This window comes from Tupaia chinensis, unplaced genomic scaffold, assembly GCF_000334495.1.
Source record: "Tupaia chinensis unplaced genomic scaffold, TupChi_1.0 Scaffold000667_1, whole genome shotgun sequence".
NCBI classification, from domain to species: domain Eukaryota; kingdom Metazoa; phylum Chordata; class Mammalia; order Scandentia; family Tupaiidae; genus Tupaia; species Tupaia belangeri.
In genome coordinates this window covers 302,605-319,348 of record NW_006160189.1, presented here as the reverse complement: position 1 = coordinate 319,348, position 16,744 = coordinate 302,605, and the positions used below count along the sequence as shown (strand labels likewise).

The 16,744-nt window shown below is 37.9% G+C and overlaps 1 protein-coding gene across 1 annotated transcript in view; it reads left to right on the top strand.

Moving 5' to 3' along the window:
• ZFHX4 (zinc finger homeobox 4) overlaps positions 1 to 16,744 on the top strand; it is a 230,495-nt gene that overhangs the window by 28,608 nt on the left and 185,143 nt on the right. Inside the window, exon 3 of the mRNA XM_014592159.2 lies at positions 8 to 510. Within this exon, the coding sequence (XP_014447645.1) occupies positions 8 to 510 (503 nt within the window). The remainder of the gene's footprint in view (positions 1 to 7; positions 511 to 16,744) is intronic.

Here is a 16,744-nt window from a genome sequence, read left to right as displayed (position 1 = left end):
CCTGTAGTAAATAATGAGCTGCCGCCTGAAATCCGGCTTGCCAGTGGTCAGCTAATGGGTGATGACCTGTCCCTCCTTACTGCAGGAGAGCTGTCACCTTATATCAGTGACCCAGCGCTGAAGCTATTCCAGTGTGCTGTTTGCAACAAATTCACCTCTGACAGCCTGGAGGCCCTAAGTGTGCATGTGAGCAGTGAGCGTTCTCTCCCTGAAGAAGAATGGAGGGCTGTAATTGGAGATATCTACCAGTGCAAGCTCTGTAACTACAACACTCAGCTCAAAGCCAACTTTCAGCTCCACTGCAAGACTGATAAACATATGCAGAAATATCAACTGGTGGCTCACATTAAAGAAGGGGGCAAAAGCAATGAGTGGAGGTTGAAATGTATTGCCATTGGCAACCCGGTGCACCTCAAATGTAACGCCTGTGACTACTATACCAACAGTGTGGATAAATTACGCTTGCATACCACCAATCACAGGCACGAGGCGGCCCTGAAGCTCTACAAGGTAAGCAGTGACATCCATTTCTGTTGGCACAGAGTGGAGGAGGGAATTAACCGTTTCGGGGCTTGGAGCACAAATCTGCAAGCTCGGAAAAGAAGCAGGGAAGGGAGAAGGACGAGGTACTCGGTTTCTGGTTAATATTGCTACAGGCATGTGGTAATCTGTGGAGTGAGAGAATGTATTGAAAACGTTTGCCATCCGTCCTGCAGCTACCCATTTCAGTGGCATGGCTTGTGTCACTGAGTTCCCCATAAAAGAACTTTTCCGAGTGTCGTCACCTGTAAGATATTACCATTGAAACTTCTTTTCTCTATTTTGTATGATATTCTGTTTTTGAAAACACAGCCCCACTCTTGGCTATGTGAAAATGGTTATAGGGAGCAGAGGATAATAACAGTGTCCTCCCTTATGGATGCATCGTGTCTGGTGACAGACAGGGAAGATCCAAATATTATATTCTTTTCTGTGTTTTCAGTAACTGAGCAAACACCTCCCCCCTTAACATCAGTTGAAAGTCTTCAAAAGTAAATTCCGTTGTTATTGAGCACAGTTGCTTCCCCAAGTAGTACTGCTCAGGCTCTGTCCCCCACCCCCCACATGGGTGTGGCATAGAAAAATGTGCTCATAAAACGGCAAATATACTTTTATCTTTACGGGGGAGAACCATGCAGATGTAATGAATATGCGCACATGATGAACACCGTTTATTACACAACTTGTCTTGACTTATTCTAAACCCTAATTACTGATTAATTTATTTTCTGCAGTTTGTTCATTGGATTGTCTTGATAGGCTTGGTTCGTGTACAAGTGTAACACATTCATTTCTATGATGAATAACTCGGTAACTTATTAAAAACTTCTTTTTGTCTAGAGGATATTAAAATTCAGAAAATATTGCAAACCATTAGTCATTGTAACAAGCTCTAAATATGATTACAAAATCCATTTTGCAAGTGTTATCTATTGATTTATACTAGAAATCAGTGATAACTATACTATCAGGAGTCAACCAGCGATTATAACACCGATGGCTTTTCTGATGCTATTTAAAATGATAAACACACAACAAAGAGATATTGTGGCTATCTAGATTAGGTGCATGGATGATTATTTGGGTTGGTCTAGTACTAGGTGTTTGGGTTGTTTCTGAAAGTTCAAGTTCTAGACGAATGTACCGTGCATAAAATACCTAAAGAGTCAGTGTGAGCATTTGTAACATTTTTCCTGTGCTGTTGGCACTCTGTGGATTAAATAATGAAAGCATTAGATTTGGGTTACACAGTTTGAGGGGAGGTACCAGCCCTAATGTAAGATGGCAAGTTTATAAGTTGAGGGTATTGAAAATATAATATAAAGGATTAATTGTATTATAATTCGTAGGTTTTGCAGCAACAGTTGACAATTGTTCAATTGTCTACTTTTTTTTTTTTCCTGTGGATACCTGACCTATTAAAACTTTTAAAATACCTAGGAGAAAAAAGCAAACATAAAGTTTGTATAAATAATAGATTTAGACCCTGGGAGCTATATAGAATATTCATAAGTTGTGTTTATATTCACGTAGCTCCTCTAACACTTTAAATTAACATGTTGTGAATGGAAGATGTAAACGTACAGATTTTTCCATTTTATTAATCTCAAGTGGAAACCTAAAGAAAGGTAGAGTGTTACTGTTTATTTTCTCAAGAAAAGGTATTTCATCAAATTGTTGATGATTATTTGAACATGCATATGTTTATGAGTGTGTGTGGATGTTAAGTTTATTCATTCACTTCACAAGCATGAAATGACCAACTCACTCTCTGTAGAGCAGTTTGCTAGGTGCTAGAGTTACTCTTGAAGTTGCTTTTCATGGAGAGTTGGATATTGTCTTTGAATTTATAACCAAAAGAGACAAAAGGTTGATTACAAAGAAGGGTTCAAAGTATTGAGAGCTTTAGTTCCCACAACCAAAGGTGTACCATTCCCATAAAAATCTTTGTAATCATATAAAAATGTACTCTTTATCTCGTCAATACCCACATATTCTTGTTCAGTACAGCATTTCGATGTAATCAGCAAACAAAACATTAAACTTTGAAGTTAGAGAATCGAAAAGATAAACATTTGATCTGTTGCAACTTGGTGTTAGACCAGCTACACTTTTTTTGCATTATTCTTTAAGGAGTATTTATTATTCCCAGTAGACACCAGAAAAAATATTCCAGAGTAGCAACGGGTTGAGAATGCCATTTCTAAACCGATTTCAGAAACGATGTGAGTCAGACGTAGAGGATTTTCCAGTGCTATAATAAGGATATTAGCAGGCTTGGTTGGCTTGTGTCAGGAAAATAAAATTGGTTCATAAGTAACATTAATTGCTTTTAAATGAGAACCTAACAAATTGGCCTGGACCTGGGGAAAAAAAATGGGGGTTTATAATATAGCTAAAATATTAAAATTAGGCTTAAAATGCTTTCTGAGTTAATGACTAGACAGTAATCTCCTATCTAAAATTCATTTTCATTAGGAGTTTAATTTACATCATTTCACATCATGAATTATTTAGGCTGTAAGGGAAAGTGACAAGTAGCAGTTATAAGACAAACGCAGAGTTGTGAGAAAACAGCATTCCTTGTTATTGACAACATATTGATTCATAACACTCCAAATGTGATGTGTCATTTCGATTTGAATAGACCACTTTACCTCTTGCTTGTCAAACTGAAGCAGTATTACCTAAAAGAAGTGTGTGTTCTTATTCTAGCTTAAGGAGGTTAAAAGTTAAAGGTTACGGGTTAGCTTAAAAGCATCATCTGCCTAGCTGCTTAACTTTAGACTGATCAACTTAATGAAAATCTGTTTTACAGATGTTGTTTTAATGTATTTGGCAGGATTTAGGCAGCTTGAACATTAGACGTATGCTAGTAAAAATTATTTCTTTATTTGACCAGAACAACACCTTTCCTTTTATGTTTAAGGGAGAAGGCGTGCAGGTTATGGTATTTTGGAAAAGAACCCAGAGGCAGAATGTGTTGATGATCTTTCCATATGGACTCAAAAAAAGAATACCTTTATGTCTATTGCTAACGATGACTGCAAAAACAAACAAAGCTGTCTTCATTTTGGGCAACATTATTTTCCTTAGGATTTTTTAAAAACTGTTTGTTATTGTTAAGAACATCTTACTTCTTCAAATCAAATTCTCTGAAATACTAAGCACTGTTAAAGTTTTTTTTTTTTCCTCCAGAAATCATAGAGACGGAGCAAATTTAGTCTAGAAAAGAGACAAGAAAATAAAACAGCAGTTGACTGTAATCTTTACTTTTAATGTACGAGTGTATGTTTAAAGTGAGGCTAATAAATGCTAAATGCACAGCTAGCCCCTATAATCAGTTACAGTCAGTCTTATAAATATCTATATGTATGTTTAAACAGTGGTCTTTAGCTAACTAATTTATTAGATTTCATTATGTTCTTTTAATTTCGTGCCTTTACATTCCTTACAGATTTTAGTCAGCTGATATTCCCACAACATATATAATAAATATATGTAGGATAAATAATGGATTAATGAATAAATAGTGGAACATATTCAAGAAACCCACCTTATGTCCAGGCTTCATTTTTAAAAAAATGCACTGCAATTTGTTCTATCTCTTAAATGATCCCAAATATCTTCTAAAGAATCCACTAAAAATATAAGTGAAAACCACTTAGCACTATACTTTGAAACTGTGGAAGAACAAGGGAGACTTTGGCTATATTTCAGATTTACGGTTTAGTTTATTCTTGGCTCAGTATAGCCAAGACTTCTAGCCAGGGAATTGGCCTAGGCACCATCCTCTTGCAGGGTATGCACATACCCTGACTGCACCTGCACTTCAGCGCCCTCCTAATATTATATATTTTAAGTGAGGTGTTCACAGCTTTGCTAGTTCAAAGTCAAAAACTTAATTATACTAGCTTTTTACCTTCCTACATCTGCTAGCAGTGAAGCAAAGGAGGCTGTCTGAATTCCATAATGCTGTTTTCATATTTGGATTTCAAATTGGCTGAGAGCAGTGAACACATCGCCTGTCTCCATGGTGAGCAGAGGAACACACGTGGGATTTAGTACTAGGTAACTTTTAGTGTGACATTCCCCCAAGGAGCATTTTTGGGGTTTTCTCATTATCCATGTTATGGATGAAAGAATTCGGGTTAAGAACTAAAATCAAGGTATGTGGTAGGGGGAGGGGAGGAGAATGCACAGAGGAGAAGGGAGGAGGCACGTTCGGAAATGTATGTGTAAAGGAAATAAAAAATGGAATAATTAGCTTCAACCTACCTTTTTAAAAAAAAACTGGTAAGAAATAATAACTAATCAGTTTGGAATTAACAGAGAGTCACAGGTATTTTCATTTCAATAGGCCTGAGTCCAACTTTGCAATTTAAAATCAAATATACCAGATATGTACCATTTCAATTATTGAACTGTCATTGTCCCAGTATGATGGTAAAAGAGGTCAGGAGATTGTGTGGTACACATTTGCATAAAAGTCATTGTGCAAAAGGAAATTGGAATATGTGTGTGTATTTGAGAAACCAAAACAGGTTTTTCTTAATCTTATTCTAGTCATTTGTTTAGATGAAGAAAGCTGTTTTCCGAGATAAACAAAAGTTATTCTTTTCTGTTGCTAAACATTAACCTGAATATGGAAATTTTCGTACTTTTTGTATTAGTTTCAGATTTATGTTCATTTCAAGGTTGAAATGCAGTGTGAAATTTAATTCCAGTTGTAGGATTTGTTTAAAAAAAGTAATCATGATTCAAATTATTCTATTGTATTCTCATAGAAGAAGACAAGGCAGAAGTTGACAATATTGTTTCTGTGTTAGAACATTACATGCTTGCATAATACTTAGAACTAATAAAACACAAATCAAATAAAGAGGAGTTGGTTAGCTAGTAACAACTAATAAATCACTGCTGTTTTCAGATCACAGTGTAACCGACTGGCCTTATCAACTATGCCTACTTCTGTTTTTAAGCATGACAATTGCTTAAGCATAGCCTTGTGTTACAACATGGCTACTTTAGCAAAATATGGACTTCCCCACTGTATTCGTATGTCAAGTAATATACTACATCATGAGATGAGAACCCTGTTGGTATTCCATTAGGGAAAATATGACTAGGGACCAGCAGAGGGCGTAATGGTTACATCACTGGACTCCCAGGCAGTTGACCACGGTTCGAGTTCAGACTCCGTAGCTTGAAACTCACACCAGGTGCACGTGCATGTGTGCCCAAAAAAAATCCTGAAAGGAGAATGGAGGAGAAGGGATTGTGGTGCGGCCGTCCCCTGGGGGTTGATATCTCACTTTCTGTCTCTCTGTCTCTCTGATGAGTGCATGTGCCCTATAGCAAAAATCTTTCCAAAAGAAAAAAAAATGACTGAAAAACTGTCTATTGAAGTATAGCTGTATAGATAGATAAATGGATAGATACACCTTTGTTTCTAGAAAGATTGTTTTACACCAGGCATTAGCAACTTATTACTTCTTTATCAAGATTAAAAAAAAAGAATTATTTAATTTTAAAATTTTTATTATTTTTGATTTGAACAGAGAGAGAAAAGTGAGAAGGTGAGAAAACAAGCTGCTAGGTCAGGGACTTGTACTACTGTTGGCCACATGAGAATTCAGCCCCTCCACCACCACACCGCCTGCTGGCCCTTAAAATAATTTTTAGAGTATGACATTGTTATTAACCCCAGACAAAATTTTAAGAAAGCAAAATATGATTGAGACCCTGATATTTATTTTTCTACATTTTTTGGTAACCATTGTACTGCCCCCCTGCAGATCAGACACACAGGTTTATACTGCTTCTCTGTTTTTCAGAAATGTTCACTAGTTTAGCCCAACTAGATCTTCTGCTCATGGAATCCTCCATGTTGCAAGATTACCTATTTAATTCCCCAAAGACACAGCATTCCTTTAATTAAGGGGAAAGTAGCCATTTTATAAAAGCAGAATAGTGCATCCAAAAGTATAAATGACTTTCAAGTCTTTTTCAGAGTATATTTTCTTATTAAAGATACTGATTAATCTGGATGAGTTTCTAATGTTTGCTGGTGTGTGTGTGTGTGTGTGTGTGTGTGTGTGTGTGTGTAGTGATTATGTCAGGGACTGAGATTAGGTATAGCAGTGCTCCTTCAGAACTTCCAAACACACACACATATACACCACCACTGCCATTACCCCCATGATATACACACATGTACACACTCTCATTACCACACCTCAGAAAGACAGCTGACAATTTGGCACTATTACCGTTTGCTTCAGGAACTTGTCAATTTGTGCCCTATCATTTACATCACGTTTTTTGAATAACTTGTGTCCATTCTATCACATATTAATTGCAGGTATGATTTAATCAAAAGTGGTAAATCACTCACTTTTTGCCCACCCTGAGGTCCTTTAGGTAATGTAGACAAAGGTGCAGTCTCATAATTAGTATGTTCTCCTCGCATGTTTCTTTGGCTTAAATTTAATTGTCCCTGTCAGTGGAGCTCGTTGGAAATTGCTGAAATGTTCAAATGGATACTGGGATGCCATGCAGTAACACAGCCGGAGTCATATGTTAACCAGGCCTTGTGCTGCTGAAAGGGTCTTGGCCCTGGGTGGAGTGAGGAGGAGCTGGCGTGTGCATAATGACCGTGGTTCTGCTTCCAGAACATCTGGTCTTCCTGAGTTCTACTGGAAATGCTTTACCAAGTTTGCTTTGAGTCTGAGCCTATGCTCAGGCTGAGTTCAATTAGATGTGGAGATTTGTTCATTAGTCAGATAATTCAAGTCTTCAAAGTCACCTCCCCGACCCCCAATTATCAGTGCATCCCTGGAGAACATAAGAGGATATGATTTCCTGAAAAAGTGAAGAGCAACATTGGAGGCTCAGCCCATCACAGCCATCAGGAAACATCTTTATAGCTTCTATAATCTGGGAGTCTAGCGATTGGTATAGGCACAAAGGTCTGTTTGCAGAATACCCAAATGATACACAATTAACACTTCTCAAAAATACAGAAATATTTATTCAACACTTAGCATGTGCCAACATTTGGAATGTCTGTGGATGTCAGTTGTGCCTCATTAATGGGGTGGGATATAAGTCATCTTCCTAAGTGCTGCTGGGAGACAAAGAGTTTTCAAAGGTGGTGCTTCCTGCCTAGCCTGGTGGTATAGTTGGTATCAAGCTAAGGTGTAGCATTGGAGGCGACATGGCTAACAATGAGTGCAGATCCCTGGGTTGGATTGGAAATGTACCGGGTGTGTATGTGCATTCTCAGGATCCTGATGAGCTAGAGTGCAGGGGAAGACGGGTCATGGCATGTCAAAACTTGTTGAGAGTGTTTGTCTCTCTCTTCCTCTTGTGTGCGCACACATGCTTTCTGTCATGAATAGATAAATACACTTACAAAAGATTTTGAAGGCGATGCTTCCAAACTCACTCTGCTCTCCACAATCATAGATTAGATTTGGGGACTAAATATCAGGGACATTAGTAAGATGAAGAGTTCAAAACAAAGTTCTAGCCTTCAAAAGTTTCTGTGCTTTTTTTTTTTTTTACAACGACAGTCAAAGGACCAAGTGCAACTGGTCTCTTGAGTTATCAGTAGATGTAGTATTATCACTTGTATATCTGGGCTTACTAATTTTACCCTTTTGCCTAGCAAGAATTTATCAATCAGTTTAAGATCAGGATTATGGAAGGAAATGGAGTGCAGGATAGAGCTTTTCTCTTACTTGAAAAGTTCATGTTGTTTTTCACACACGATGGTGTTATTAATGCATTGCCAAGAAAATGAATGAGAAAGCCACTTGATAACGAATGTAGAATGCATCAAATTACAACTTCGGTGTGTTCCTTGTTATAATCAGATGTAATTCAGTATGACTCTTGGAGAATTTCTATATATTCAGTTTACAGTAGGGTCAGTGAGAGATGTTTCTGATACATTATTGTAAAGATCAGCATTCGTCAGAGCATTTGCTTTCACTTGGTCTTACAGTCTTTTACTAATATTTTATTTTCCTTGTTTTTAAGGAAAAGGACTTGAATGTGATACATAATGTATATTAAATGTGCATATCTAGGTATGAAAGTGTATGGAGATCATACTCTTCTGGCTCAAATTTTCCTGAAGCTTTTGTTTTTTGATAGCATAGAATACACATTTTCCCCTCCTAATTACCTTAAGGAATAAGGGTTTGGGCTGGATTTGCCCATCTAGCAATTTTTAAGGAGCGGTATGGAGAAAGGTTAGGCCTCAAGAATTATTTGTTCCTGAATATCTGCTGGTGAAATTAGTGGAATGTGCGGCGGAGTGCAGAAAGGAACGTGTTATTAAAAGATCAAACTTAATGCCGAACTCTTATTTGGGAGGAATGCCTTAAAGTTTTAAAATCTTGATTTTTAGTTCATGATTATGTGTCAGGGCAAGAAGAGCTTCATTTGTTTTTAGATAAGGGTTGGCGATGCACTAGCCGTATGTGATTTATGAGCTACTGGGAAGAATCTTACCAAAAATATCCCTCATCTGATGACAGATATTCTGTCAACGGTAAAACCATATTGATAATTGACTTATCAATATATCACCTTTTACAGTGATGCTATTTATTTTGAAGAGATAACATATACTTGAAACAATCCTAATAAGTTAAATACTGTATGTATTTTCCACTTTATTCTTTTGTTGTTGTTGTTGTTGGAGTTGTTGGTTTTTTTTTTTTTTTTTTTTTTTTTTTTTTTTTTTTCCCTATAGGGCATGTGCGTTCGCCAGAAACACAGAGAGAGACAGAAAGCAAGAAATCACCTCCCCAGGGAGGATGGCCACGCCGCAATCTCTTCTCCTCCATTCCCATTTTGGGATCTTGTGCATGCACGCACATGTGCCCAGCATGAGTTTAAGCAATGGGGTCCAGGGCTCGAGCTGCGGTTGACTACGTGGGAGTTCAGCGACATAGCCATTATGCTAACTGCTGGTCCCAGTTTATTCTTTTTAATAGTTATAGGCTATTATCCCATTTTCACAAATGAGGAAAATGAAATTTAGAGATAAACACCTTGCTCAAGTCCTCACAGATACTTAGAACTTGTGCTGAAATTCCAACCCTGGCTTCTTCACAGTCCATGTCTTAGCCTACATGATGCAACTTTACTTTTTAATTTGCTAGAGGGCAGGGATGCAAACCAGAGAGCAATGGAGACAAAGATAGACAAAGAGATGGAGAAAGAGCCCCCACCAGGGGTGTGGTCATGCAGCAGTTCTCTCTTCCTGTACCTCTCTACCCAGTCAGGATCTTGCACATCTACCCAGCCTGTCCTTCAAGTTGTCTGGACTGGGACTGGAATCGCAATTGGCCATGTAGGAGCCAGCTCCTCCAACCCCTAGGCCCTTGATAAAAACAATTTGAGGGCCACCAGGTGGTGTGGTGGTTAAGATGCTGGATAACCACAGGGCCTACTGTAGTTCAAGTCTTGGTCCAAGGTTGCTTTCTCTCTCTCTCTCTCTCTGCCCTATAGCAAATTGAAAAATATAATAATAAAAATAATAAATAAAATTTTAAAATAAATAAATAATTATTAACTTTTTAAAGGTCATTTGTCCTTGAAGATAGAAAGAGTAGAATGTGGAAGCAGAAAATAGAAGAGAAAGACTGGGGGTTTCAGAAGCAAACTTTACAATGTTTCCAGAACTAAATCCCACTCTAAAATCCCACTTCCTTAAAAATGTTGCAGCAGCAATAAGAGCTGACCAATAGGTTTGCCGACATGAATGTAGTTTACTGGAATGATGAGCTTACACCCATTAGGTCTTCTACGAACCGAAAGAGGAAACTGCTGGTTAAAATTGTTACCTGCATTTTTTGTGTCACAACAGAATTCTTTCACTTTAAAAACCTTCCTTCTAATGGCATTTTTGGGTGTTCAGTATATTAAATAGAAAGGACTAATAGAATATTTATCACTTCTAGTGCCGGAGCTCTTAGTACTTGCAAGTTAAGCACCTTTGGAAGCTGCATTAATTCATTTAGGTCACCAGGGTACCTCAGCAGTAATGTACTAAAGGGTACCCCGCTGACCTGAAAGAGGGAATGTGCCTCCCTAAGCATTTAACTTACTACACAGGCACCACCAAAATACAGTCAACTCATTGCCCATAACCTGAGTATCCTTTCCGGTTTTTGTTGCATCTTTATAGCTATTGGAGGAAGTCCTATTCACTAGCTACTTATTAGAAGTTTAAAATCCGTTTTGGTTTGAATTATTATTATTATTTACTTGTATCTTCCTCTTCTTACTTGGTGCCATTTTAGTGACAAGTTCCCAGGAATTTTCTTTCCAATATTTGCTGCTAATATATTCCCTTCCTTTCTCTCTCCTCCTTGAAATTTTGCCTGTGATTTCAGTGAAGTTCAAAATCTTGTTAGAAATAGTTACACTGAGATAATTGGAGAAAATCTTGCCTTCCTGAATCTGGCTACTGGGCCCTGAAAAAAGTGGTCCGCCATTGACACTGCTGCAGTGGACCCTATTATTAATGAAATGTTCTTTGATTAGAAATTAAGATAGTCTTAGTTTTAGAAAGACAGAACTCGTAACAATATAGGCACTCCAAATAATAGTAGCTAATGTGTGTAAAGCAGGGAAGGACACTTTAATGACTATAATGTGCTGTATCTTTCAAAGACTTCAAATCTTTCTAACTATCCCTTTGACAAGCAGGCTTGAGAATAACACTAGCTGTGTTTAGCTCCTTCGGGCCTAAAAATCACTCACTGTTCAATTGTGAAAATCAGGTAGCAAGTCTAATTGCCATCACCTCTGAAGAGTCAGTTTAAAAGGGCATCTTAATACGTACCACTGAGTAAGCACGCATGCGCTTATGCTCGGTATGTTTTATTTTCCCCCACATTTTATTGATTCACAAAAGATCTTAATTAATCTAAATACTTTCAATAATGAGAACAGCTGATATATACATATCTATGAACACATGTCTGACTTTATAGGTAAACCTCAGTGAGTAGAGTGAACATACAATAAAGTTGCACCTGGCTAGGGCTATATAGCTTATAGCTTGAAGCGTATAGTTGCAGTCATTAAATAGGTATTTTTTATGCATTTTTTAATTTCGAGAAAAACAGTTTTAGGTGGTTTTTTTTTTTTTTTTTTTTTTAGAGGTTTTTCGCTATAGGGTGCGTGCGCTAACCAGACAGACAGAGAGAGACATAGAGACAGAAAGCGAGAAATCGCCCCCCAGGGGGGATGGTCATGTTGCAATCCCTTCTCCTCCATTCTCCTCTCAGGATCTTGGGCACGTACGCACACGTGCCTGGCATGAGTTTTAAGCCACCGGGTCCAGGACGCAAACCGCGGTCGACTACGTGGGAGTCCAGCGACATAGCCATTACGCTAACAGTTTTAGTTTTAGTAGATCAAAAAGTGTTAAGAGAAGTTTGCTTAAGGCTTAAAGCCAGGAAAAAGTTTAGGATTCAGTTCAAACAGTAGGTAGATGAACCTAGAAACAGTTGAAGAGAAGACAAAAATCCTTAGATCTGGTAAACAATGCATAAAACAAAATCAGTAATGTTTTAGTCAAAAGTCATAAAATTGTATTTCACCAGTTCAGTCTCTTCTTTTGAATTTGCGGTGTTACTGTGGTCTGGTCTTTCTGTTTAAATTCTGAACATTAACATTCAGTATTACTGATCTTTTCAGACTTGTCCCAACCATGAGCTAGGCCATTTTCTTGGTTGTTTTGTCTACTCTTACTTCTGCGTGTTTGACTTTAGTTTTCCTGGTATAACACTCCCTTCAGAACTTCTTGGACGGCTGGTCTGATATTGGTAAATTATTTCAGGTTTTGTTTATCTGAGAATGTTTTTGTCTTTTCCTCCTAAATGAAGGATAATCTTGTCAAGTATAGTATTCTCGGTTGAGACTGTTTTTCACTTAACACTTTGAATATATTTTCCTATTCTTTCCTTGGTTGCTTGTTTCCATAGAGAAGTATGACATTAGCCTGGTAGGATATTCTTTAAAAGTAATTTGACATTTTTCTATTGCCAATTTTAGTATCTTGTCTCTGTCTTGGTTTTGACCAGTCTGGCTATGATGTGCCTTGGAGAAGATCTTGGGCTGATTCTATATGGGGTCCTTTGGATTTTTTGGGACTGGATCTTTGAATGCCTCTCTAGGTTTGGAAAGTTTTCTTCCAGGGTTTCATGGAATAGATTATCTATGCCCTTATTAGTTTCTTCACCTTCTGGGATTCCGATTATCTAGATATTTAGGTGTTTAATGGTATACAGTATTTCTTGTATATGATTCTCCTTTTTTGGGGGTTATTTTCTCAGTCTTTTTGGTGAATTTTTCTAGGTCAGAGGTTCTGTCTTCTACATCTGAGATTCAATTTTCTGCATGATCTAATTTGCTTTTAATGCTTTCAAGGGAGGTTTAGATTTCTGTATTACTGCCTTCATCTCTAACATCCATTTGATTCTATTATGTGATGTGTATCTCCTCTTTCAGACCATGCAAGAACTTCTTCACCTCCTGGAACTTGGTGTCTCTTTTCTCCTGTCTCTTCCGGAGTTCATTGTCTCTCTTCTCTTGCACCTCTGTTAGCTTTGTCACTATGAATATTCTAAATTCTTCATCTGACATTTCCATGAGTTCCATTGTATTTTCCCTGCAGAATGAGGAGTTATTCTTTTCCCTTGGGGGAGAGATGTTTTCTTGGCTTTTCTCATTTCTTGTGCTTCTGTGGTGGTTTCTGGTCATCTGATGGATTATATGTTTTCCTAATTTTGAGAGTTGAATCTGAGCACTCAGAGAGGTGTTCTGCCATCTCTGCAGTTCTGTTTTTCTCCCTTTGTGCAGCAGATTCCATGGGAATTGCGGATTACTCTGACCCTAAAAATATTCAGATATTTCGCTACTGTGCACCTAGATCTGTGTAGAAGCTCAGTGTGTGGAGGCTGAGCAGAAAAGTGAGAAAGGTAAAGATAAAGGAAAAGAAAAGGAAACAAAGAATAAACAAGACAAAAACAAAAAAATAATTTTTTAAAGCAAAAAATGAATGTGGTGCACTCAGAGCTGCTCAGAGCTCAAATGTAGGTCACTTGTGATTGGCCTGGTCTATGTGGGAGGGAGTGAAAGGTGAGAATTAGCAAGATAAAAGAGTTAGAGAGCTAAGAAGAACTTTTTCAAGCTACCAGGTCCAGGATTCAAACAACATAGTCAGCTACATGAGATCTAGCTGCTTTAATCATCCTGCTACCAGCTGGCCTTAGAATAGGAGGCTCAGTGATGAGGGAGGGAGGAAATGATCTACAATTTTTATACCAACTAAGTAGTGTTTTTTAAAAAAAAGATTAGCAAGGACCAGCAGTTGGCATAATGGCTATGTTGCTGGACTTCCATGTAGTCGACTGCACTGTCTGGCAAGCACACATGCCCTATAGCAAAAACCTCTCAATAAATAAATAAATAAATAAATAAATAAATAAATAAATAAATAAATAAATAAGATTAGCATGCTAAAGCGGGAACTATGCAGATGCCAGAATTTGCCTTTCAGAATCTCTAAATTTGTATTACTAGAACCTTTTTTAAAAAGAATTATTTTATTTAACCCTTTATTTATTTAAATTTGATAAGAGAGAGACAGAGAGAGTGAGAAAGGTAGCCTCCAGGTCTGGGACTTGAACTGTCTGTCATCAATCATGTGGGAGTCCAGCACCTTCAACCACCACGCCACCTGCTGGCCCCTATATTACATAGAACTTTAAAAGGGAGAAAACGCTCTCCTATTTGCTCAATGTTAGTGTTTTTTTAAAAAGAAGCCCTTTGAGGTCTTTTGAAAATCATTTGGCTGACAAAAAAGTTCTACTTTGTTATTTCTAGTAAAAACTAAGTAATTAAGAGAACCCATTGGATGAAATAGCAGTACCAAATGTTTCCATGATGAGTATTCCCTGACAAAATACTCCCCAGTCTCATTTCCAAATTTCTTAAAAATAGATGTAAGAGGGATCAGCAGTTAGTGTAATGGCTATGTCGCTACTCCCATGTAGTCGACTGTGGTTCAAGTTCCAGATCTGGTGGCTTAAACTCATGCCGGGCGCATGTGCGTGTGTGCCAAAGATCCCAAGAGGAGAATGGAGGAGAAGGGATTGTGTCACGGCCATCTCTCCCGGGGGGGATTTCTCACGTTCTGTCTCTCTGTCTTACTGGTGAGTGCATGCGCCCTATAGCAAAAAAACTCAAAAAAAAAAAAAAAATAGATGTAAGAGAAATTCATTACTGAATTTTTTTTCAGAGAAATACAGTCTTTGACTCTTTCATTCCCTAAATATTAGAAAACTAAGATGGATTTTATAAAGAATAATTTGGTTCTTAGAGCATTCCTTATTATTATTTTTTAATGTGCAATATGGGTGGAGTCTCTGGAGAGAGACAGAGAGAAAGAAAGTGAATAAAAGCACACCCCCATGAGAGGTGGCTATGATACAATCCCTTCTCCTCCAACTTGCTCTACTTTCAGAATCTTGAGCAAACATGCACATATACTCGGTATATTTTTCAAGCTGCCAGGTCCAGGACTCAAACAGTATAGTCAGCCACATGAAATCTGGCCATTGTAGTCACCATGTCATCAAATGGCCTTAGAACATTTATTCTTTGTTGTTGTTGTTTACTTATTATTATTTCATGACAGAGAGTGCGAGAGAGAGACACCCCCAACAGGGCCTTACTGCTCCCATCTGCCTCCAGTCTCAGTTGGCATGCCTAGTGAGATCCTAGGACATGAACCCAGGGTCTTTCCCATGTGGTTCTGGTCACATACCACTACACCCCACCTGGCCCCTAGGGCATTTATTCTTAACATGTTAGTAGAAATACTGTCTAAATCACAAAGGATAAAATATCTTGCTAATTACCCAATTGCTCAATTTTGTCAGTGTTTATTTAGATGTGAGTTTCAAAGTAGACTGTTAAGTCTAATATTTACTTACATGTCCCTGTCGCCTGTACAGGGTGATTTTATTTCTTCTGATAGTGCTAGGGCTTCTGCTTTATTCGTAGGAAAACATCGATACAGTAGTATGTTGGAACTGATTATATATTTATGGATCTTCTGAAAGCTCATGGAAAACGGATGTTATGGGAAAACTGTGCATGGATTTCAATTTTGTGCATAAAAATGAACTCGTACTTTAATTCCATTTTTCCATGAGCTTGTTGAAGTTCCCTTCTGTGAGTGCATGCCTGCGTGCATGCGTGTACACAGAAGGTTACTTTTTCAAAAAAAGAGCAATTTAGTTCTTTTAATGAACGAAGAAGAACATGTATATATTCAGGCCACTTGTGTTAGGTAATTAAAAAGGCAAAATGCCAGCACCTCAGTGATGTTTTCCATGCATATCCAGGAAGACCTACTTACATTGCTCACAACCTGAAACAAATTGCTTGTGTGTGTGAGAGACACAGAGAGAGCACGAAAGAGAGAGGAATGCGAATACAATATATGGAAATAGATTTAAAAATTGATGAGAATTATGAGTTAATCATTAATGCCCCTTATTTGGTTCTAAAGTAAATCGCAGAAATCTCTTCCTGTGCATTATAAACGCTCTCAGTCCCTAGAGATAATAAACCTTTGATGATGTTGTGCAAGATTCTTCAACAAGCACCGAAGTCATTTCTGTATATACACACGAGTAATCAAAGGTCCAAGGAACAGGATATGATTTGGTAAAAATGATAGGTAAATAGCCTCGCTAATTGTGGGAGCACAGTCAACCTTTTTTTCTCCTACAAAGGCAAGCCCTGATCCCATCCTCGGAGGTGCACATTCTCTAGCATTTTAGCACTGTCTTTTAAGAAGTATAATCAAAGAAAATGTTTTCTCAAATTATTGTCTACCCTATTGGTACTCTCTTATTTTCTTTCTTTATTTGCTAGAGGGCCTGTGTACCCACCAGAGAGAGACAGAAAGAGAGAGAAAAAAAGGAAAAGTGAGAAAGCACCCCTCATGGGAAATGGCCTTGCCACAGTCTTATCTTCTAAATTCCCCCCCTCAGGGTTTTGGGCATATGCACACATGCTTCCTGCATATTTTTCAACCCACCGAGTCTGGGATTTGAACCCCACTGTTGACCATGTGAAATCCAGCTGCCTTACCCACCAC